Source organism: Brachionichthys hirsutus, chromosome 9 (genome assembly GCF_040956055.1).
Source record: "Brachionichthys hirsutus isolate HB-005 chromosome 9, CSIRO-AGI_Bhir_v1, whole genome shotgun sequence".
Lineage (NCBI taxonomy): Eukaryota > Metazoa > Chordata > Actinopteri > Lophiiformes > Brachionichthyidae > Brachionichthys > Brachionichthys hirsutus.
This window is the reverse complement of record NC_090905.1, coordinates 7,932,771-7,958,516: the sequence shown is the minus strand read 5'-3', so window position 1 is coordinate 7,958,516 and position 25,746 is coordinate 7,932,771. Positions and strand designations below refer to the sequence as shown.

The 25,746-nt window shown below is 44.9% G+C and overlaps 1 protein-coding gene across 1 annotated transcript; it reads right to left on the bottom strand.

Annotated features, from left to right (window-relative positions):
- Positions 1–2,283: 2,283 nt before the first annotated feature.
- On the bottom strand, positions 2,284–24,709 carry plpp3 (phospholipid phosphatase 3). The gene is made up of 7 exons (XM_068743186.1): positions 24,571–24,709; positions 12,651–12,808; positions 10,375–10,467; positions 9,317–9,504; positions 9,163–9,220; positions 6,119–6,295; positions 2,284–2,412 (listed from the first exon to the last, which is right to left on the bottom strand). Exons 1-7 carry the CDS (start codon positions 24,707–24,709, stop codon positions 2,284–2,286), a joined length of 942 nt encoding a protein of 313 aa, XP_068599287.1.
- Between the last annotated feature and the right edge of the window lie 1,037 nt (positions 24,710–25,746).

Sequence of the window (25,746 nt, the reverse complement as noted above, 5' to 3'; positions counted from 1 at the left end):
TTGAAATAGCAATCGCATTATAACAATCTCGCTCTCTGTCCATCCCTCCATCCCGCATCCTGTGTATACACACTCGCACAAAAATCAACACTGATATGTGTAATTCTGTGCATTTGCTGAGTAAAAGTATTTAGTTACATTTACTGATATTTGTTGTTTTGTTTTGTGCAATAATGTTTTTCAGAAGGCAAATGGATCTCGAATGAAAGATTGAACAAACATGGATGAAGCAATTCAAGACAAACCAAAGTTGTGTTCATAATGAGCTTTTTATTTAAAAGCACATGTATTGGAGCTAAGTACATTTAGCTGAGAAAAACAGCATTGCAACTATGTCTTTTGTACAAAAAAACACAATACAAAAATACTAATGTTGACTTTTAATACATTTGTGGGTGAATTTCTTGTGTATAACAAGTGTAACTATTACAATCTACAATAGTTTAGTTATCGAGATACAAAACTCTGTCAATTGATGCTTTTTAAGCAGCATTTTGTAAAGAACACAGGTCTGTACTCATAGTGGATATATCTAAACATGTTAAGAAACAATATCTTACAGAGTTAATCTTAGTGATCTATACATTACTTAAATATTTATATATATATATATATAAAAAAGAGTGAAAACAGCTTTGTGAAATGATAGGACGGACTATACGATGAGAAAGATGTGCAACATGGCAGAGTGTGTTGTATGAGGAGGCTGTAAATCAAAAGGTCGTATGCATCTGTCCAGCTGTTAGTGATTATAGAGGACAGGCTATAAACATACAATGTCAAAGATGAGTCTCAGCAGAGAATAGAAATATTAGATCCACAGTTTATGTAACGTTCTCCTGTTCTCGCTCTCTCACACACACACACTTGGCACAGCTGACAGCGTGTGTGTTTTATGACACACACAGATTATCAAGAAGGGGTCATACAGTATGTACACACACATTCAAACACACAAAAGATGTCCATCTTCATGCAGAAGCATGCACAAGATGCTCACTCACACACAAACATCCATTGCCAATGAGTGAGTGGGTGGGTGAGAGCCCCTCCCTGCCAGCGGAAAGAGCTCAACTCGTCCCCCCCCCCCCCAACAATGTGCCATCTTAGCTATACACCATCTTTCCACGGTGACAGACCTCCCCTTCGCTTTTACACACCCATCCCTTCCTGTCAGGAAGCTGAACGGATGGCCCCAACACCAGGAAGTAACACGGCACAGCCATGCCTCCAATGAAGGTGCCGGGGCGACTCCAGGATCCGCCGCCCTCCTTCCACAGAAAATAAATCTCCTTTTAATATACCTAACCTAACACTCAAGAAATGCAACGTCCCGGGTTTGGGCCACTCTGAAAGTCCACTAAAAAGAGCTTGAACTGCTGGTCTAGACACAGAAGTACATGAGGTCAGAGGGCTAAACTTCCATCTCCATAAGGAGATCGGTTGTTGGTAAACTGATGATCAGTCTGTATGTTGTGGAATTAAATGACGATCAATACATGATCCTTACAGTGACCTACCGGTGCAGGGCGACATTTGCTGAAGCCATGCTTTGCTATCTTTATCCTGCCAGTGTGGAGTCTGGTGAAACCACCGGCTTCAAGGTTCATATTTCTGTGTCCTGGGCGTCAGCATCTTCAAGCTCTCTTTCAGTGAGACATCTCAGGCAGCAAGTGGTGATAATGGACAACTTAAAAAAACAGTGCTATACGTCATATTTTCTATACTGTTAATATTTCTATGCTGCTATTTTTTGCAGTTATATCCTTCCCATAATTAAGGAAGTTGTTGTCATATGGCCTTTCAAGGCCACAGAGTTCGGAGAGGAAGCGTCCCTCTCTCCTTTGACAGGGGGCTTGTTTACTTTTTTCTTTTTGTCTCTTCATTTGTCTTCACAAGTATTTTCCCTTTCTGTGGTTATAATTCCATCAAACCTCCAAACTCTCGGCTCTTCCTGCCGAGTCGGTCATCATTTTATGCAAGTTTATTTTTGTCTTCTAGCTTCCAATTCTTTTCTGTTTGTGCTCAAAACAATGGGCTCAAATGTTAATTAGTAGTTAAAAGTAATAGTACATAAGTCTGGATAGTGAGAGTGGACTCTGCTGTGCAAAGCTCAAATCTGACACCCTGGTCCACAAGTGTGCCTCACCGGGCACCGCAAAAGAGAGGAGGATGCCATTTGAGGAGCAGCTACAGTCTCTCGTCGCTACATTCTACTGTCCGATGGGAGGTGAGCAGCGCTGTGATTGGCTCCTCAGTCGCAGGAAGACGCCGTGTCCTGTCTCACACCATGTTGTGGTGGTTGTTCCTCTCAATGATGTCAGATGAAGAAAGCAGCTCCTTCTTGATGGGCGAGGGTGGCGGTGTGGCTGGCTTCACCCTGGTCTTGAACAAGTCTGAAACGTAGAACACCTGGTGGACACAGAGAGGGAGGACAGTGTGAGGCAGGTGAGGAGCGAGAAAAAATAATGGTTAACAGGCACAGGCCCAGGTTTTTAGACCAGGTGAAATCAAATGCACCAAAGTGCATGATGCCACATCTGTGGTTGTCTTCTCTACGCAAGACAACATTAACAGTTTCTTGTGTCTGTTGACTCTGTTCCCTAATGAAACTGATCAAATTTCCACCATGAATTAAAAAAGAAAAGGTGGCTAAACTATACTTGTTTTTTTCAAATAAGCACGCCTAATGTGAAATCTGGCTAGAAATACCGATTCCAAAACGAGACTTTGCAGGGTATCTGTGAGTCGAAGTGTAATTAATGAAGAAGGCTGCATTACTTCATGTTGCGATGATGAGAAACTCCCCATCACCTCCCTCTGTAACACTGCGCAGTCCCACAGGAGCGCTGAGTAATGTGGCTAAAGGGATTTGAGTAGAGTTCACCCTGGACCGGCAGAGTCAGTGAACCTTGGCTAATCTATTAAATGTCGCCTGGGGCGAATTCCCATTTGACATCAATGATGGAGTCAGTCTGGCAAACAAAAGAAGAGACTGAAAAAAATGAAATTATCTTCCTACGATCATGATGACATCATATGTCAAACGGGAAAATGGGCCGAGGGGGACAGGAAGAGGCACCATGGAAACTACTGTCCACTGTTACAGTAGATTATCGTTTCCACTTACAAGGGGTCTGGTGTCACATATGAGCGGCAGTGGCTGTGGGAGGGGACTGACACACACACACACGCACACACACACACTGGCCGGAGAGCAGCTTTTCCCTCGGTGCTGCCAGCTGAGGGCGAGCAGAGGGCCTGTGCCAGGGAAAAGAGGAGGAAGGGGCCACAGGGAGAAGCTGTCATTCACCAGGGAACTTAGAAAGAGGACCCACTGTGGATACGTCTCACTGGAGGGGATACACTGAGAAAATACTTGGTACTTTGTTATGCAAATGTACTTTGTGGTAATACATGTACTCATCTTCAGTGTACATCCTGTTGGTTGACGTACAGTCGATTGTATTCTGAGACACAGGATGTCTCATTTAGAGAAGCCTCACCATAAAGACACTCTCTTCTATTACAGTTTGACTGAGCAGAAGATGACCTTTGACGATGACCTTTGAGTGGATGACATCACAAGCAGACAGATACCTCCGTGACAGTTCAGTTTTAAAAGGGCTCTTTGTCTATACAGTCAGGATTTTGAGTAGTCTCTATATGGTTTATTACACTTATATAATGCCTATATACACTACTTAAATATATTTAAATGTGTATTATTAATTCCTGTATACATGTACTGTATGTGTGAGTGTGTGCCTTCAAATGTGTGTAACTAATCTGTATAAAGCCTGGCATTTAAAGAAGCTGAGTCAGTCAGGAAGCGAAGGCACTAACGTGCAGGAACTGTGACTATCTAGAGAAAAGAAAACCACATCGCTGTCTAGACCCCTCTGCATGGCAAGGAAACATATGCTACATTTGTTCGCAAGCACATGAAACTAACTATGAAAACGTTTGCAGCCTAAACCACAGTAAATGCATTTAAACCAATCTAGGTCAGAGGATGTGGCTCTGAATATGCTACATGCACAGAGCTGAGAAAATAGCGACCTTTTAAAGCTATTTTATCATAAGTTAATACGTGCATTACCGCAAATGTGCATCGGATTCAGATATTTATTTTCAAGTCTTAGCTGGCAGTTTGGCACACAGAATTTAAATATTTGAGCAATTTGGGAATGCGACAAAAGTTCCTGCCTCCACAGAAGTTCAGCGACCACACTGACATTGCTGCAATATTTGAGCATGGGCAGCAGGGCCTGCATCCTCTTGCCCCCTCCTCGTACAACTCCTGATCCAACTCCTCGCCACTGTCACAATGACCTCCCAAAAACAAACAGCCACTGACCCCGGCTTTCCCGCTCACAGCTGCTTCCTGCTGGAGTCGCTCTTCTTGACCTCTATTATGACACGTATTAAAAAGTAGGCCAACGAGTCTGATAGGAAGTGCCAGGTAGGACATATTCTTCAACAAACTTCATGTTTCCATGGCAATCATGGCATCATCATTAAATTCGAAGACAGGTGATAAAGTTTAAATTAATTATCAACAGAGGCAAGTAGACCATAATCTCATATGTCACTGCATACGAGTGCTCATTGTTGCATTGTTCATTTACTGGTACTCAATGGGGGGGGGGAGGCGCAACTTGAAAACACTGGCTGAATAAAACAACACAGAAAATTACTGAACTGTATATGAAAGCTACTTTTTGTCATATGAACTTATAACTAATCATGTGATCCACGCTTTTATTCTCTGGATCAGAATCGTTTAGTCAGTGTTTGGAATGTCAAACGTCACGACTTCAAGAAAAAGACTGAACTGCTCAGTTGTTAATGGCTAAAGATGTATGTTTTTGGCTTGACTTACAGAGGAAAAGAGGCTTCATACCTCCCTGTCCTGACGCCACTCCTCTCCTGTCAGGTCGTTTCTGCCCCGCTGCTTGTTGAGAGGCTGAAACAGCCGAGCTAAAGTATTCACAGATGTGTGTTTCTACGAAGGCTGGGCGAATCAAGAGGAGCGTCAAGGATCGTAAAACTAACCGCCCCGCCTTGATTGGCAAGGGTTCGACTGTGACTGTGTGTACGTGTGTGTGTGTTATGCGTTATGTGTGTATATGTGGTCTGTAAGCGTGCAGATGTGGACAAAGTGTGTGGTAATCTGACTGTGAAGGTTGTGGAATAGCTGAGGTGGATTATATTCATGTTCATCCTGAGCCAAGATGCAGATAATTCTCCTCCCTCCTGTCATTTCCCTCCCTTACAATCCTCCTGCCAGGTCTGCCCGTTCAGAGGTCACGCTCATATGTTGAGCAAATTTCTGAAAACATTCCTTTTTTTTCTCTCCTTGTCAAAGCTGATTTCATCCAGGAGGTACACCCAGCTGGAGGAACTCGGTGCCCGAGGACTCCTGCGCATTGTTACCATTTCTGATTGTAGTTCATTTTAGTAATCCTGGCATTTAAAGACCTTGGGGTGTGTGTGTGTGTGCGTGTGTGGATGCATGTAACTTTAAGTGTGTGCCTTTTTATATTTTTCTCAGAGGCAGCAGAGTTGAGTGTCTTGCTGTGCTGTTACAACCAGAGCCTTCAAATAAAATACAACCCCCCAATAATTAAGAGTCTCATTCCTGATTCAAAGGCTAAACCTCTCTCCTTTACACTCCTTCCTCTTGAACCAAATCCAATTTTGCCTGGCTCCGTCTGGCTTAGTGTAATGGTGAGGGTTAGGAAATCATCTGGCAACAGCTATGATGATTTGTCATAAATGTAAAGAAGAATGCTTAACATGGATTTAAACACACACACACACACACACCTAAAGTCTTGGCTCCAAACAATGTGTTACTCATTACAGGGAACCAAATTCCCCTTACTTTGCTCCCTTCTTCAGAGAAAGCAAAGAGGATTAAACGTGTGAAGTAGGAGCTGTATAGAGGCAAACTTTCTGAAATCAGTCCGTCGGATCCCTCGTGGTAAATTTAGAAACATGTAAAGTTGCACAAAGGTACATGTATTCATACTATCGTACATAGTTCAAAGACTTTGCATGCATGACTGCTTAACTAAGATGCATTTATTTTGCATGCTCTGTGAGAACTCACGATGCAGTAGGCCACCAGGGCTCCCTGCACAAAGCCTCCCAGGACATCAGTCGGGTGGTGCTTGTGGTCGGAGACACGTGAGAGGCCAGTGTAAAAGGCCATCATCAGCAGGGTGAACTGCAGCAGTGGGCGGAGGAGACGAGCGCCACGCCACGTAAACCTGGATTGGAGATAGAACTGGGAGGAGAGACAGAAAGCAAATTAAAGGTACTGTTGTTTCATTTTTCATTAACAGTAATAAATATGCAATATTCCGTGTGTCATTTCTGCAGCGTGTATGATGTCATCATGTTATTGATGAACAATCCAACACGCACTCCTGGACAATGTGATTTAAACGTATACTGTAGTAACTTTCTAAACCTTCACCTGTGGTGCCCGAGCTCTGACAGGTCTAGACTGAATCAAAGTGCACATGATGGCCAAACCCGCAGAGAAACACACAAAACGCAAACTGACTGCCTGAGACCCGGACAAGAGTCATGGTTCAGAATCACAGCTGCAAAAACAGCTCAACCACAGAGAGCCACTGGAACACACACATACGTATGCAAACCCTGCCACGACTGGTTCAGCCCTGTATTGGATTGAACTCTTTACCCTCTATTAAAAAAAAAAAAAATAGACAACAAAGCGGATGCATTCTCTGTGATGCCCACAGCCGGACAGCTTTCCTGGGTCACGACAAAGATAGGAAAGAGCCAAAACAGGAGCAGGCAAGTCCAGTGGTCATTTCAGTCACTTGTACAAGTACAAATACAGCTGCTCTTAATTTATCCACCTCCATAAAGGATGATGAATCCAGGTTCCTCAAACACCCCACTGTTCATACCCTTAACTTCCTGTCTCTCACACCCTTAGACAGAGGGTGGGTCACAGCTGAGGTCTACCCAGCCCAAAACGCCAGACCTGTGTTTTATAATCAGCAAGGCTAACAAAACCTGCACACAACCTCAGTGCCTCCCAGCAACCCTTACCCTCTACCAGCTCCTGTGGGGGCGGACATAAAGCTTCCTCGCGCTTCCTGTACGACACTATATCATTGTTCTTCTCATCACGGAAGTGGAGGAAACGATCCCTCCCATCCCTTCCAGTTTTGGGCACTCCTCCCTGGCAGGGATGTTTAGACTTTGAGTTTCCTTCGCACTGGTTCTCAGGTAGCGGGCGGGGACTACTGATAAGTACTTTTTGTCTGATGTCCTGCGGCCTCAAACGTAACATCCGCAATAAGTCCTTTGCTCAACATCCTAAACCGCTAAATGTAAAAAAAGAAAAAGAAAAGAGCTTGAAGTAGACAGAAAGAGTTACAGTGACCTGCCCATCACCTTCTCAAAGACGTGCAGTGACTTAATCCCGATAACCCGTCCAATCCTGAATCGGAACAATCATGGACACATGATAAGAAACGGCATTGTCTCAAATTTAAATCCAACTCGTACTTTCGAGTAGATTCGCGACCCCAGCTGCCCTGACAGAAATATATTGTGTTTCAAATAATTAGAGCTAAGACAAACAACAATAACATTCCCACAATGGAGGGGGACAAGAGCGTCACAAAGTCTGGTGGTTTCTGAAGGAATCCAGCTCATCCTCGTAAGATCTTCTTCCTCTGCCTTTCTTTCTCTGGCTCAGCTGGTGCCAAAAGAAATTAGAAATCTCGTTAAAGTGTGAAAGAATGCGAAAGGGGGCTCCTTTTCATTCAGCGGACCCCTTCCCTTCCTTGCTTCTGGCTCACACCATATTTCAAGACAAATGCATAGCTGTGGCTAAAGGCCACATTTATCCCAAACACATTGGTTTCGATCAAAGCAACAACATGCTATCTGCCTCGGTGATGGTAGACACAGATCACCCACAACAATGACCCCAGTTGTTTGCGACATAATCGTGTGCACACAGAGGTGTGTGCACGTAATACTGGAAAGATATGCGAGTGCGCCCACACGCGCCTGATGATGTGTGGCTGCGACGCAGCCTAGCTGTAAGTCTTCCTTGCGATCGGTGCCAGCTATCTGTCTGCCATCGCAGAAAGCTGCAACGCTGGTAAGCCTCAGCCAAAACCGCATCAGACACAGGCGCAGCTCGCTCAGCAGGACACACAACCCTTCAAAATCACAGAGTGGACTCGTAGACGACTTTCACTCTGGTGAACAGTAAAAGAGCCAAGACAGGTGCCCCCCCCCGAGGATGAGAGGGAAGGAAGCAAGGACACGATTCATATGTGTCTGCTAACGTTTAACTTGAGGACAAAACTCTGTTACATGACTGGATTTTAGCTGGTAAAAACAGGAGGATTCATTTTCCCCCAGGAATGTCTCCTCTGTGGGCTTTGTTAGAGACAATTTCAAAACACAGAGTACAAACTGTTCCTCCTGTCCTCCCTGATTCTCTTCTTTTGCATGATCTCCCTGTGTGCACCAGCCTCCCCCTGGCTGTGGTCCTGAGCTCCCCACGGTTGGAATACTCCTCTGGTTGGTAGTGCATAACTCTGTGGTCTGCATGCATCTTCATTCCCTCTCTGTTTCTTCTCCCATTTTTTCACTCTCCTCTTTTCCTCCATCTGACCAGAGTTACCCTCGAGATTCATCCAGAGGCTGGGAAATACCCACAGCAAGCTCTCACTGAGTGACAATAGATTGCAAACAAAACCGGGAGAACCCAGACCACCGAGTAACGACACCAAACACAAAACACTGACTATCATCTCCTCTGAAACAGGAGATGACAGGACATTTGCACACAGCTGCTCTTAAGATAACAGGTGGAGTGTTTCCACCCGGCTCTCGGAGGAGTAACAAGGAGAATGAGACTCTTCATGGACCGAGGGAGGAGAGCTAAAAGGCCAGAGGAACAGAACTGGATGAGAACAAAGATTGACTTTAGACTCTTTAGACAGTGAATCAAAATAAATCACAGCCAAGCCTTCTTTTCAAGACTCCCTCTACAATATGTCAACCATTACTTGAGTGGATTTTGGCCTGCCTGTGCTTTGGTGAATGTGTGTGCGGTACGTGTGAGGCAGTTTACACTTAACAGCCACTTACAGCCAGGTAGAGCATGGTAAACATCGAAAAAGAGGCATGTCCTGAGAAAAAGGATTTCCTGCGGAGAGAAAGATCATCATCAGACTTTTGCCAAACAGAATCAGATTGTTGTTGTTCATACTTTAATGCAGCGCACACAGTTGCCCCCACAAACCTGGCCTCTTGGACATCGCTGTCTGCACCGGTGCAGGTATAGTTGGTGATGTATCCCAGTGAACAGTCTATGGTGGAGAAGTCTGGTCTGCACACATCTAAGAAGTGGGGTCTCATACGGCCCACCGACACCTTGGCGATGTCAGTGAATGATTGGCTGACAGCACACCCAAAGAGAAACACGCCCATCTGTAGGATCACATGTATTGGTGGTTAGACATAATAGCTATGAATGTAGCTTACAACAATTGATCGTTGGTTAAGTCCCGCCCCTTAGATATGATCAGCTACCTAAGTGAACACGTGACACGGTGTCAAACACCATCGGCCGAGTCTCTAGATTAGTTCTATTTTCTGTATTATTTTGTCACTCACATGTCATGTCTCCTGTGCGACTGTCTGGCCCACCCTCATCTTTTCCTCCTTCCCAGATCATTTATTTCGTGTTCCTTTTTTTCCCATACCAGTTGGTTAATGTTTCAGCCTTTATTCCTGGTGTTTGTGAAATGACTGCTCCATTTTATTTGTAGATGTTTTTATTTATTTTTATTGTGACAGTCTTTTTGACTCCGCCTTTGCCTTCCTTCTTCTCTGTATGGTTTGCCTGACATTGCTAGTAAAAACAATGTGTATTTTTTTGGTTGCCTTTTTCCAGAAAGAAATGCTTCTTGCATGAAACATAAACATGTACATTTTGTCATACCTCTGAGACATAGTCTACAGATATAGACATTAAAACAGTTTGAGTAATTGGTCGCTACAAATGTGCAGCATTGCAGCTCCGAGTCCACATAATCCCTAACATGACAAGCAAGAGGCCGCAGCGGCAACAAGCTAACTGGACTCGCTTGCATCAGTTTATTACACATTTGCTCATGCATATTTGTTCTGGTGATGTTATGCAATAAACACATCACCATGGAAACTTTAACAAGTGGACAAATCAAAGGTCTGATACACAAAGATACACAAATGCTGCTCAGGAGAAAGGTTGCACCATCATCAATTATGTATGCAATAATGTAAACGCATATAAACCCAAGTTTATGAAGCACTGACCTGTTTGTAGAGGGCTGCAACATAAGGATTCCCGACAAAAGATTTGGTTCCCTCATGTAGTTGTTGAATTCTGAAGCATTCTCCAATCACAATCTAGGAGACAGATTGTTTTTTGAGAGACATTAATTTCTCAAACAAATAGAAAACAAATGTGATACTATAGTACTTTTGAATAAAGATTAGCATGCACTAGAAAGGCTAATATTTGAGTGTCTCATGCAGGTAATCTAATCTGATCTAATTCCAGTGTTAAATTATAGATTGAGTAAACACCAAATGTGAAGGATTGACAAGAGAAAGAGACAAACGGAGAGAATGAGCGCAGCCTGCCTTTCCCTCGGGCAGTTTTGATGGCGTGTGATATTATTAATGGCTGGTGGTGACACGGCTCCATGATGTGATGGCATCTTTCATGTGAGATATGAAGGATAATTAGTGAAAATAAGAGAAAAGGGAAACTTGAATGGTTTACTGAAGCTAAAGTCGAGTGGGCTAACCCTGAATCCTACATCATCCCGGCCAGTATTTTTAAGTATTGGGGCCAATGGAAAGACCTCTGAACTGAGAGTGCCCAAGTCGAGCGGACCCTTGAGGCACAGAGATGTCAATCAGATCTGAACCACCATCGGTTTCTTACGAATGGACTGGCCGCTCTCCACCGCTATAAACATCCTCCTTTTCCTTCCTTTTTTCTCTCTACAATCTCACCCAACCCCACGAAAATATTTACCTGCCTATCGCTGAGCCAGAAAGCAGTAATGTCAGAGTAAATGCTACTAAGAGCCAGCATGTCTGCACGCCTGCAGGTTGGTCTTTCCCAGACATCCTATCATAGCACAATGCTTGTGTGGGTTGGGTTTGCATTGTTAGCCTTGACCAACACATGGGATCCCATCAATTGCATGATCAGCTGGCAGGCTCACAGCCAGAAGAAACAAACATGGTTGTGTATTTGTGTGTGTTCTTTTCCTAATGTGCTGCTTTGATCTTAGCCTAAGATTAGAGCCATAGGAGGCCGACATGGGCTGAGACGTTTATTTGGGTTTCCAGCATGTGCATTCAAACCCATCTTGGTTTATTCCGACAGGACCTGTCTGAATGGGGCAGAAGGCTCACCGGGATCTGATGGGTTTATTTGGCTCTCCAATGTGCACATTGCTATTTGTTTCCCACGGTGGCGACGTGGCCTGTCAGTGGGACTTTTGGGATTTCCCTTGTAGCAAAGATAAACAAAATCTCTGTTACCGATGCATGTACGTGTGCACACATGTATAAGTGTGCATGTGCCCACTGTCACAATGAGCGAGCGTGCATGTGTGTGCATTAAAGGAATGCTGTCAGCATGGCATTCGACGCCACTAATGGAACACAGCTGCACGGGACACGCTAGCTGTGCCCACACGTGAATATGTGAGGGGACTAAATAACACACACAGTCTCCTGGCTGGCTGTGTGTGTGTGTGTGTGTGCCCACCAAGCTGATGTTAGGGAGACGGGGATGAAGCGACGTCTCAGTCTGGGAACTTATGAGGGGGCTGCACCACTAAGAGTCTGAGGGCTGTAAAGACCACCTAGTATAACAATGTGGCACTAATTGATACACACATACTCCACCACATGTCATTAAGGGAAGTCTCCACTAATATGCCCCCGCCACACACCCCTGCCCCATAAACTGCTGCCACTATAGCCTTCTTTCTGGAGCATGAGCCAAGTCATGGGAATGAAGACTCCATGCTGCTAACAGTTTAAAGGCCTCAGGCTGCCAGTGAGGCACCGCAAGAATGGGAGAGCTGTGACATATTCACCTCGAGCCATCTGAAGGGTGCAGAGGGCGTGCATGCAGACTGCTGGGACATGAGTCTGAGGTACGAGAACGGACTAACGACACGAGGAGTCGTTGGTCTTTGGTATGCATGCGTCAGAACACACATAAACATACACTTCCTAACACCGCTCGGAGGGCCTCTCACTGACTCACTGAAGTCATAAAAAGAGTCCATTAAAAATGGCTTGGGTGACTCAACGCTGACACAGAAGAATATATGAATGATTAGGAAAGCATTGTAGAATGAAAGTTCAGGACATACAGAACAGATTTACAGCAAAAGATGAGAGTATTTTAGGATAGGGTGCATGATAAATCACTCACAGCTTTTGAGGGGCTACATGAGAGACACTGATCTGTCGTATTAACATGTCGAGGAGGTTAAAAGACTTGGCTTTTAATGGGAGTAATAGCTGCAAAACAGAGGGAGGTGTGAAGGTCCACTTACAGAGAAGATGGCAATAAGAATGCCAACACCACAAAGCACAGCATCACTAATGGTGTCTCCCTCTTTTCTGGGGTAGCGGATGGACTCGTCCGAACAGTAAAACCCGCGCTGGTATGGCTTTATGGTGCTAGTCTCAATGATCAGGAAAGGCAGGCTGGCTACAAGAGACAAGAGGGGAGCAAAGAGAGAGAGAACGACAGAGAGAGAGAGAGAGGAAAGAGAGAATAAAAGCACCCGGTCAGTAACACAAACATTTACAGGAGAGAACAGGGAGCACGCTGGCACCAGGGGATCATGGGATATGGCAGAAGTGGTTGAGGCTTGATGATGTCATGTATGGTCAGCTTGTAGCAAAGGAGTGATGCGTTTACAACATCAGCATTACATCATTTCAAACTCCAGCGGGCCCATTTGAGGGAATCTATTGGCAGAGCATGGAACAATATATAAATGTTGTCGATGGAATATCACCTGAAATTAAGAATTGTGTTTTCATTATCTCAGCATGGAGCTTTGGTATCAATAAGAGTTCTCCCCGTGGCACCGTATTGTTTCTACGGTAACCCAGAGTGGACAAACCAGATGCCATTCGTATTCTACTCTTTAAGGTAAGGCTGGGTGGCTTTTAGTTGATTGTAACCTGAGACCACCCCACAAGATGCACAACTGATTAATGTAGCGTCATCACTCCGTTCCAGCCACCATCATGAACCACCAGCTCTCCTCCTTTCTGCATTCGCCGGTCCCCAACTCCAATGCTCTTTGCTTGGGGGACTTACAGACACCGTCGGCAGTGTCAACCCAACGACAGTGAGCACTGACGAGGGGATGGTGCCTTTCTGGAAGGGGTAGCTCAAGGTGGAGTCACTGCAGTGGAAACCCCTCTGGTATGGGCGAACAGAGGTGCGGTGCAGAGTCAAGCTGGGCAGCATAGCTAAACACACACACACACGGATGGATGAACTCACACACACAACATATTTACACTATGCTGCTTCAAAGAGACACATAATAATAATAATACAGGGAATCACACAACGTCATAAAGGGACTTACCTGGAAGCTGCAGAAGGAATATCACACTGTCAACATAACAAAGCATCAACATTGAAAAGGCATTTACTGAGCAAACACTCTAACGCTTCGTTGACTATGCAATTGAGAGCTAAGCTTTATTCAGCATTAGGAGATCCCCATCCTGAGAGAGCAAATACACACTCAGGGCCAGGATCCATTACTGGGGGGACAAAGGAAACCCAGCAACACAGATGGGATGTCAAGAGGAACGTTGGCATTATGGATTGCAGTGAAAGAGTGTGCTGTTCCAGGGAGACCGTTAAAAAGACTTAATTTAGGAAAGCCAGCTATGAGGTAACTCGATTAATAGCAAGACACGGGAACCCTTTTTTAGATGCTGACTTCATCGTGCCTCACTAAAGTCACAGAAATAATGCGCCCAGAAAAGATGCAACAATTCAATAATGTGAGCCTGTCCACGTGCCAAATCGCAGACTTTACCTGCTAACTTAAACTTTTGACTTTTACTTGATTGCTTGCGATGAGAGCGCAGATGCCACAGAGAGTGGCGTCTGATATCTATAATAGTGAATTACTGCTCTGCTAACGCGTCTGAAACAATGCTGCACGCTTGGCACTTCATATAAGTTGTGTTATACTTCAAAAACACACACACATTCTATGATCATGAAGCAAAAATACACACACCAGTTTTTCTTCAGGGGTTTTTAAAATGTGTGAATACCAAGAAAAACAAAACTAAGCCCACCCAACTCTGGAACATTTTTTTGCATGAGAGAATGTTTGGCGTGTGTCCGTACAACTGTAGTAGTTCATAAATAGAGGCGGCTCAAGACACGAAGGCGTCCCAGAGACCCGCACACAGACACACCGACACACCGACACTCATTCGGCATCACACTCTGCAGAAACTATTCCAGCCTGTGGTTCATGCGGTTAGTTCACATCACAGAGATTTTTGACGTTTGGGCCAAAGTCAGAAATCTGCTCGTCTCACCAGTGACGGGAGAGAAAGATTGCGTTACGAGTCTGTCATGAAAAACACGGCTCTCGCCAGTAACCGCTCGAATAAACACAAAGACCTCAGCATACCCTTTCTGATGCATTCTTGTGGACACACTCAAGGCTCTCACGGCCTACTCAGCTTGCACATTGTGACATCTGCTCCTGCCTGAAAGAAGAAAGGCTTGTCTCAGGTGTAAAGGAGCTAAAGTACACACTAATATAATTGAGTATGATTTATGACATTTGGTGTTTTTCTTCATTTTGATGCTTTTGCAAAGTATGGGGCTGTTTCCTAACATCTTTGGAAAATTTGAGGTCAACAATGAACATTCAACCAAACCTGAAGAGGCCATTAAATCAAAGTGCTAAATAAACACCTGCACTGAGTACATCTACATTTCCATGACAACCAGGCTCCAACAGCCAATGAACATATGATCTAATGCAGAGGATCAGAGGCTTAATGGACTTTGGGGGGAGAAAATGTTGTACATTTTGTAAACAACACTTCAAAGCCAGGTGAACGACTGCAAGGGTTTGGATTTTGTTGCCCTCAAATACAGGATGAAGAAACCAAATGGTGTGGAGGTGTGAAGCGTGACAGTAAAAATGAGCCAGATGTGTCCTGGCATTTTAATGGATGCTGGCAAAGCGTCCCCTTCACGACGACACTAAAATATCCAAAGAGATTTAGAGGCTTTTTTTGCTTTACTTTCTTTCCAGTGGTCGTCATAGGGCAGCAGATGGGACACTCGCTGAGGTAGACACCTGCACAAACAAGCTGCAGTGCTGCAGGGCTGGGCGAGCTGGTCTCAGGCCCACAGTGGGCAAGGCCAGACCTCGGTGGTGTCTGAGAACCACGCCATCCACCGAGCAGGTGGGGTGCCGCTTCCAGTCTGCCTGGTAACACAGAACTACTGGGAAAGGCACTGCAGGACAATCAGTGCTGAGCACGAGCAAAGAGCAGATTCTAGTGCAGATAGTGTTTTGTATTTCCGTGCATACGAGTCTTTAAGCTTGATGCTCCGGTGGACTTTAATGCCTTAAAAATGCTACTGCGTGAAACACTCAGAGGGGGAAAACTTCTCTCCTCCTCTTTCTTTCTCCATCCCTCTACCCAGGCCCACTTGTGTAGAGGGGATTCAAATGCTAATGAGGAGGTGTGAAAGGAGACATGGGAAACTCACAAACACACAAGCAATCCAGTTGGAAAGTTGACCAGCTTCTGAAAGAGGCAGGCAAGAAAAAGTGAGAGCCAATGATTGACGACCTCAACATTATCTATTGAGCTTTTTTTTTTTAAAGCCTCTCTGTGCACACACTTCCCAGCCTTGAGATGCAGAGCTGTTTTGTGCCACCTCCCATGCCATCCCCTTGAAAACAGTCGGGCATGTGGGCATATTCCTCATACCTCTCAGTGCAGGCCTGCGCTAACCCCCCCCGAGCCAGTCTGAGACCCATCGTCAAACAGCAGTATGAAGAAATATGCCCTCTTTAATGGCAAAAGGATAAAGAGCGAGCGACCTTCGCAGGGCCTGCTGACCCAGAGAGGGGGTGGGTGAGTGAGATAAAAACAGAAAATGGAGAAATAGACAGAGGTGGGCTGGGCTGTTGGAAGCAGACTGTGTTGCAAGAGTGGATTTTAAAAAAATAGATATTTTATAAGCTCTGTTCTGATGCCATAATAACATAGCATTCAGTGATACCTGGATTTTGAAACTGTAGAATCGGAAGCACCTGAACTATTTGCATTTTACTTCCACCGGAGAAGCTCAATGCAGCATTCATTTCAATCTATATATAGTTTTTGCCTTTGCTGCAGAAGTTGGGTTCTGTGCATTTAGGGCCAATAAACCTCCTGAGCTACGGAGCGACCGAGCGCCGTTAAATGGAACAAGCCCACCCCTAACAATAACTAGAAGCCCAGCAGTGGAGAGAAAAACCAAATGATTGCATGTAGCAGGAGAAAGAAACGCGTCCCAAGTGGGTGGTTTCGCCGGTTTGGGGAAAAGTTCTATTTGTCTTATCAGATCCTGCCATGCATTTCTCTCTTTCACTGCAGGTCATTACAGACTACTTAACATACAGGTCAGAGAGAGCGGGACGTTTCTCTTTGGTTGGTTGAATCCCTGTTTATATACAGGGGTCATGGCGGGGCCTTTGTACGTGTGTGTGTGTGTGTGTGTATGTGCTTTCAATCTCATTTCCCTCTGTGAATTCCCTCACATTTTCGTGGTTTCATGCTTTGCTCTACGGCTCATATCAGAATAGAATATATATATATGTTCTAACATATGTTTGTTTGCATGTGTGTGTGCATCCGTGTGTGTGTGTCCACGTGTGTCTGTGTGAGAGAGATTATCCATCCGGCACTCGTTTGATTGGCTTTGGAGTTAAATTTGGTATAGCCAGTTAGCGCGAGGATTAGCCGGATTTTCTTTCAGCTATAAAGAAAAGGCATTTTTCATTTATCTGTTTTCTACACAGTTAGAACTGCTTAGGATTTGAGTTTGAACAATGCTCATGAAAACAGTTCCTCTCCCCTAGAGGTGCAGGACGAGCAAGTTCTGTTCTTTTCTGTCAGCATAGGGCATTACCAGAGCAGGACACAATAACTATTCTTAAGACAGCTAATGTTCCGTGTCATTCAAAAGGTTAAATCTCCAATCTCCTTGGCATGGCACTAATTTTCCAGCAGGGAAAAACCTCCATGTTTGCTGAGACTACTGTGCCAAGCATGCTTTTCTCCTGGTCTCGTGGTTCTCTCGCCCCTCTCGATCTGTCCTGACATTTTAATGGTTTTTGTGGCTTTAAGAAGCAGAAATCATGATCATGGCGAGCTTGCGCTTTAATGTCGGTAGTGTGTGAGAGGTGAATGGGAGACGGGGCGGGACAAAGGAAGAGGTATTGTGGTCTGCTCTAATGGAGGATTTCCTCCTCCTGCCTTTCAAACACACCATGTGGACCGTCATGACAGGGAGGAAGGTTAGAGGGGGAGGAGGCTGAGTTGGGTTCAACGCCATAGACCGGCCATCAGTCACACTTTACGTCCTCTCATCAATGACGTTTTACGGCTCTACATCAGATCAGAGCCAAAAACGTTGTTTTGATAATATAGTGGCATTTTCAGGGTTACTTTTGTCATACTTTTATGTGTTTAGAGAAAATTCTTGTATGTTTAGAGACTTTGGCTCATTTAATTAAAAAGATAATTTTCAAAAAGGACAACTTGAATGACTTAATAGACTATTTTATAGACTAAATGATTTAGCAAAACCCCAATCGTAAAATAGATTTTGGACAATTTAACGGCTTTACATTACGAGATTCTTATCAAAGACATTTCACACCCAAAAATATGATGCGACTTGATAGAATACGTACAGATCCATTACCTGCGGCTCTTAATTTTAGGCCGATTCCTGTCTCTTGAGGATCTTTTGACATACTAGTCCAAGCTGCACACGCACACACCCTCCTGTGTTTCGACAGAACACCGTGGTGACCCTGAACCACTCCACTAATTTGGCTAACTGATTTGTGTGGTACTCTGTGAGGGTGCATAGAGAGAGAGAGAGAGTATTTTTATTGCATTATCTGCATTAGCTGACTCCGCTTGTCCATTGATTTGGATAAATGCACTCTCAGTAAGTCAGAAAGCTTTCCCAGCATGTTTGGGTGTGCAATGTCGATGGATCAGAGCTAATGAGTGGTCGGCAGAGTCACATTAAATAATCCATACTGGAGATAAATAAGCTCTCTGGATATTATAAATCTCAGTGAATCAAATCAACAAGTCCCCAAAAGGAGCTTTGAACTTCCTCCTTAACTCAGTATCAAATCATAGAGCGGCCACACAGACACTTACCAGGATTCAAACTCACACACTGATTCGACCTCTGTGGCTTTTAAAATTGCTGTGAAATGGCCATAAATCCAACACCCTCAAAAGGCCACACATCCCACTTCATATTTGGGTCACCAAAGCCACGAGCATGAGTATGCGTGGCATCCCAGACATTTGGGAACATAGTGCATGCTGGGCTAGATGAGGTTCATGTCAGACCCCTGGAAGCAGCTGCAGGGTCGGGGGTGAGAGGGGAGGGATGCAGGTACACTAAGGGTTCTACTGTAGCATACAGGACATGTCACTGAAACACTGGCTATTTTATCAGTGAGAGAGCGTGCCCGTGTGTGGCTATGTGGGTGTTAAAGTGGATTACTGTGGCTCCTCTGGCAACTTCATCGCAGCCTCTCTCAAACAGTTTTACGTTGTCGACCACAAAGGGCTTTAAGAATGCACTTGCAATCCAAATAAACAAGCTCGGCTGCGTACAAACCGCCCCAGGCTTCTTTCTCCATTCACATAATCACAGTCTAGGAAACATGCGTTCATAAACACATGCACGGACATACAAACGCACACTATATTTATACTTAAACTCATGTTTGGCCTTAGAAACCCACTCTTTGTTTCATGTGTTAGTGATGTGTCTCATGCAACATATGCAGGGCTCACAAATACACTTGCACACATATACACAGACATAAACACACACACATACACACACACACACATACAGGAGTGGCTGATGTCAGCAGAGTGGCCTGCAGAGTGAATCCCTGTCCTTTTCCCCTCTGTGTGAATGTTGCAGCGACTGGGGGGGCCACTGGCTGAAGCATGTGCTTACTCAGAGAGATTTTATTCGCAGGAATAAATGGCTTTAACACACAGGCGTTCAGCAGGGCACTCTCTAGGGGTCTTTCACCAGCAGGCACCTGCGAGGGCAACCTCTGTCTTGCTGCTGCTTGCCCCATGTTGCTGTTGGCTTGCAGGCACTTTTGAGGTGGTGCTGGACAAAACACTGTTTTGTTGGAAATGAACTTTGGTCCATATGACCCGGTACAAGGAAGCAAGCCGATATTTAGAATCTATTTTCAAAAGATCGGATACATCTCATCAAGACATTCCTAGTTCTTGACCACACCGTTTAAAGAGATTTATGTCAGTTTAAAGGGGAGGATGAAGGAACGGCTCTGCTCCAGGGAGGAGAAATCTGAGCAGCGCCCAGGGGCCAGATCAGGCTCCTGGGCGGGATGGTTGGCTAGATGGCTGGGTGTTTCTCTGTTGTTGCCATAATGCCATTATTACCCCCTGGGACAATAGCCTGGCTGCAGAGAAAAGGGCTGTCGAGTCTTTGAAACTCGACGCCTCTGTCTACATAATGGAACTCTCTGCTTCCTCGCCTTCCTCACACTCCGTCCCCTCAGCTGCTCACCTGGTCTCCACACATCACGGCCTGTGTTTCAGCACAATAGGTGTTAAACTAGAGCCGCAGTGTAAATCCTCTGCAGGCTATTCTGGACCAGTGCAGCCACTTCTCTGTATGTTAAAAGGATTGTGCTCAGTGACTGCAGCACAGATAAGGCTTGCAGCGTCTATAAAGATGCTCAGCTGATTGTCGCAGCAGCGTTGGCCACGGCTGAGCAGATGAGCACCACAGACCCACAATGCAGTCAACAATACTACCAGACAGTCATAAAACGCGGAAAGACTGGCTGGCATCGAGTCCTCAAAGAGGAGGGTCTCTCCCTCTCTCATCGCAACTTCATTCACTTTCCCCCTCCCTCCATTTCGACCTCCTTCTGTCTACCACTAACCGATTGGTCCTCATTAATGAAACAAAGAGCACTGAGATGCATCAAAAGGGCTATTGTTCTCAGTGAAACAGTGAATTCTGCCCCCCCCCCCCCCCCCCATCTCTGGATGCGCAGAGTCTGTGCACACAGACAAACACAGAGGATTGTAGTGGAGTGTGTTGTAAGGGAAAGTGACAGAGGGGACTGTCGAACAGCAGGGAGGAGGCCCAGCAGAGGACAGAGATGAGCAGCTCTCTGCCCGCTAGATACGATGAAGAATCAACTGCTGCATCTTATTCCATTCAAGTGGAGGTGATGCTATGAGACTCTAAATATCATATCCAACTTGACTGGAGACTGATATTACTTATTACTCTGTGCGTCCTCAGCTTTGCCTGAATCTGGGAACTGTCATAAAGAGAGCCAGCATTGGCCTGGCAGATGTCGTCTTCTATACTGAACACCAACAGTCATGCAAAGCTCCATTCGCCTCTCGTAAAGCGAGCAGCTTCGCACTGCAGGCTGAATCTGTGTTTAAATGTGAGCGCCTCCCACTCGTTCGTTGATTACAGTCTTGTACGAGACACATGACAAAAAATTAATATAAATTATTGTCAGGAATTTGAGTTTCTTTGAGATACTTTGACAAACATTTCCATTTGCATGTGATTTATTTGGTAGGGTGTGGTCACCAGGGTTTATTACTTTAGACTTTTTTTTAGCGTAGTTTGTTTACAGAGTATGTTTGCAAATTTAAATTTGGGTGCCTCCAATAAAAAGGTTGTGTCAATCTGTGTGTTGGTTTGATTTTTAGCAGCATTTCACAAAAGGTACAGGATGAATTTTCATTAAGTATGGTGGGAGGATGGGGTCTTGACCCAGAACAGGTTGCTTGAAATTTCGCATTTGTATTACGAGTTGTTCTGCATATTCTTGACTTTCTAAGCAAATCAGTTGCCTTTAGGGGGTTGGTGTCTGTGAGTAGGCAATTTGGGGCAGATTGACAAAAGATCCACCGGATTTAAATATGCTTTCACTGGTAAATTAGTTTCAGTGCAGAGAGTTTGATTTTAGATCAGGCTTAATTGACTGTTTCAAAATGTTTAGTACAGGTAAGAATACGAGACTCCCTGTAATGTCGACGCCTCTGTGACATTTTTCTCCATTGACCAGTTTAAAGGAGTGGAGACAAGTTCAAGTGGAGAGGGAGCAGTGCGGGAAGGAAGGGGGGGATAGAATGGAAATGGGCTGTGAGGCAGAAAAAAAAAGGACAGGATTTCATTTCACAACCACACCTAACTCTGACCGACGCTACCTTTCCGTTTCCCACCCTTTCCTGAGCCCTACTCTGCACACACATATACACACATTTTGCCCGCTGGTTCACTTACTTCCAAAATTACACCAGATGTTACATCAAGAGTCTTTGGCCACTCCACTTGCAGCCAGATGAAGAATTTAAGAAATTCTGGAAAATATTTGTGGAGCGGCTCAGGATTGAAGTGGCTGAGGCTGGGAAAGGTAGAGGTTAAACCTCTCCAGCTCTAATGAGGAGCTGACTGCTGTAAAGCTACATCAGCTAATGGGGAGGAAGGAGTTGGGTCAGGCCATATAGGGTTAATACTCCAGAGCCGGATATGAAGCTGATTCCCAAAGGGTTATTCTCATCTTCCATGTTAATAACAGTCACCACGCAATTCATGTTTGTGTTGTGTCCAACGGCTCCAGCAGCTCAAACGGTGAAGGGTTTCCAAACCCAGACAGAATAATGTCGCTGGTCAGAAAAGCACACAATGCGTAATCTCCTTTGCATTGTGTACAGCCTAATCCGGGTTTAGGTGAAGCTACTTTTAGAGTTATGGTTTCCTGAAAGCTGAAGCGGTTGACACAAAGTTTTCACAATCACCATGCGCTTTAACCGGATGACAGCGAGCCGTGTTCAGGAGAGCATGTCAGACGGCCATTGGAGAAGAATGAAATCCAGCAGTCTGCGGTGGCGCTGTATTTATAGCGAGTGTGCGGTGTTTGTGCTCCTTATGGTGGCGCTAAATCAACTCTGCTGCTCAGTGAACCTGGAACCTGAGCCAAGTGAATCCAGCAGATGATTCGTGTGCTTGGCTGCCAGAATTGTACATTGTAACTCAGAGAATGCTGGGTGAGTGTGTGTGTGTGTGTGTGTGTGTGTGCGTGAGTGAGTATGTGCATTTTTTCTCAACACCATCATTTTGATCCTGCTGCGTTTATGAATCATTAGCCTCGATTAGCAGATGAGGAGGGAGTGTTATTTTACTTGTACACATGCGCTAGCGGTTGTGATTACAGATGGCCTGAGATGATGACCTATAGTGTGTGTGTGTGTGTGTGTGTGTGTGTGTTTGCATGTATAGCACCAGCTGGCAGATAGGGACAAATTAAGCGTAACAATATATTTTTTCTGATGAGCAAAGTCCATTCAAGAGCAGACGTTCTTCTGAACCCTTCATAATCCAGCATTCTTCTTCCTCATTCAGGACCCCTGCTTCCTTAAACCCCCCACCCACCCACACGCATAAACACACGCACGCACACACACACACACCTCCTGATCTTTATTCTTCTCTTCTAACCCCCTGTGCCTCCACCCACTTCCCCCCAACACACACACACACACAAACATTTAAAGTGGGCCAACCAATCACCAACGAGCAGCCAGACTGCATTTAGCATAACAAAAGACAATCTGTGTGACCGTTTGTGTTATTGTGTCTTTACATGTGTGTGCCTGCGTGCGTGCGTCTGCCCAGCGTTGCACAGAGGAGCCGACTGTAGCGTTTTTACCAGATAGGAAGTTGGTTTATGCAGGAAATTCACTCCACATGCACTCAAAGCTCATCTGCATTTATATGAGTGCAGATGAAACAGCGTATGAGGTTCTTTAATAAGCAAAACCAATATAAACCCACTGGAAAATGTTGCATCTGTGGAGCAGATCTGCTTCTACGAGGCAGCACTTAAGAGAATGTGGATCTAATCTGCACCATTTGTAATATACTGGGCAATAAAAAGTCCTGTTCCTGTGTGGCACTGTGGCAAATTCTGTTACTACCGTTGATGCTTCAGTTTCTCTATACAAAGCTATCGGTGTATTCCCACCTGCTCCTCTAATACCTGGTCGGCCACGGGTCCCACCTCCACTTCTCTCTGTTAGATCGCAGAGGCATTCCCCTGCTACGACATATGCTTAAGCAATTACTCTACACACTCCCTGGACAGAGAGGGAGAAAGAGGGTTTGTCAGAAGGCTAGAGAGAGAGAGAGAAAGTAATTTGAAGTGGAGTGATCAGGGACAGCTGGCTGGAGATTTGCAGAGAATGGGTAGAAGTTAAAGCGCAACTCCCGTAATCCTTGTTGAACAGAGAGAAAGGCTATACTGAGGGAATGAACATGGAAGAGAAAGAGGGGCCACTGGAGCTGGAATCTAAAAGGCCCTGGCTGCAGTGGAAATGGCCAAAAACAAATCAGCTGTCAAAGCAATGCACACAAACACTGCCTGCTGAATCTGGATGGGACGCTCATGGAATAACAAGTTAGCACGGACAAAAAAACTCATCGCAAGCAAGTCCAGAGAGGAAAATCCGAGAAGTGAAGACGAAGGCTTCACCCTCATGAACAAAACATTAATTACACTGTGACTTTCACCTGCGACTCTATGCAAGGACAGCAGGCTGGAATAGCACTTTTGGAAGATTAGGGTCTGAAGAACAAGGATATGGGGTAACAGGAGGGGCGTGAAGGCCTATTTAAAGGGCAGTAAAAGGGCAACACTTCAAAACATTTATGCCCTGGACATGGTGGCAGCTGGCAGGGGGCATCAAACGATCAGCTCCCATTGATGCCGTGTGGACTTTGACATGATCAATATGTTATGCACTGACAATATTGTCTCAGGTTCTCTATCGATTTGCATTTGCGTGTTTGTGTTTTCCCGATTGTCTTCTATGAACAGTGCATATTTCTAACATTAAAGGTTGGATGTGGTCAGATAAATTTGGAGCTTGGATGCTGCAGATTCATGTTGGGTTTTGGTTCCAGATAAACAGGCAATACTTTTAACCATTAGAAAGTTGAGGTCCTGCTTAATGTACTTCCAAGTACTGACAGCGTACACGTGAGTCAAAGCAGCTGACGTGAGAAAAATGTAAACAGTCCAAATGAAGGAAAAGCAGGTTTAGTCTCTATAAAATGAATCGCAAACATACCAAGTAGAAGGCAGAAGATGTCCAGCGCGATGAGCAGCTTCTTCTTACTGTTGTCAACACCATTGTTGTTGTTTATTGTAGAGCTTCCTCCGTTCCTTGTCTCTTGGGCCATTGCTTTCTCATACATGTACTTTTGCATTTGAGAACTCTCCGTTGTCTGGTCAAATCCCGCACCACGCGTTCTGTGAAGAAACTCTTCCTCGGGGGGGGGGGGGATGTCACGCAATTCAGCGGACAACAAACGCAACTCGGAGGTAAAGTTTCAGATCTGCTGATGCGTCGTATTTTACCTTTACAAAAACGAAATCTTTATGTTTTATGTGGCGAACGGACCCGCGCCACGGACTCAAGAAAGAAAAGTTCTCTGCGCTTGCAATGAATGGAAAGCCCGCTCCCCTTTCTCGCTCTTGGTCCGAACACTTGGATTGAGTGAGAGTTGCGCATCGACAGTCGCTCTTGTTATATCAATCCTTTTTCTTCTCCTCCTCCCCCCCCCTCCTCTCTTCGACCCCCCCACAGCTCAGCCCTCTTCCCTCTAAGAGCGGTGGGTAATCATCTCCATCCCTGCATGGAAAACTTTCACGGACTGAAACGGTCTGGATCCAGAGAGCAGATGGAGACACAGCGCCTCTCGTGGTTACGCATGGTATGACAGGCGCACCAGAGTGGAGCGTTTCGGAGCGTTTTGAGCGGCCATGCTGTTGAAAGTCGGGGGGGGGGGGGGGGGGTTATCGTAAGAAAAACAATAAAAGTTTATTACTGTTTACTGTTGTTGTAATATATTAAACAGAACTGAGATGTTATGTTTGTATTATCGACATGATAGTGGAGTTATCCTGTGCCAATGCCCATACAAAGATAACAAGTTTATAGGTCAGGTTTTCTGCCATTATTAATGCATTTTTCTTGACAATAGCAATTTGCTGAATTGGAAAATAACTCAAAGTTGTGCAAATGTATCAGTAGAAATTCTAATTGAATTGGCGATTATAAGGATTTTATCTTCTTACCTAAATAGATGGGAAATGACCATGCGCCATCTTCTTAACAAATGCTTCATGTCAGAGAGACAAAACAGAGGGACAGAAGCAGTTCCAGGGATCATGCTGGTTAAACATAAATTAAACGTATACTGTCTCCTAGTGGCTAAATGTGCACAACTCACCTCATTCAATT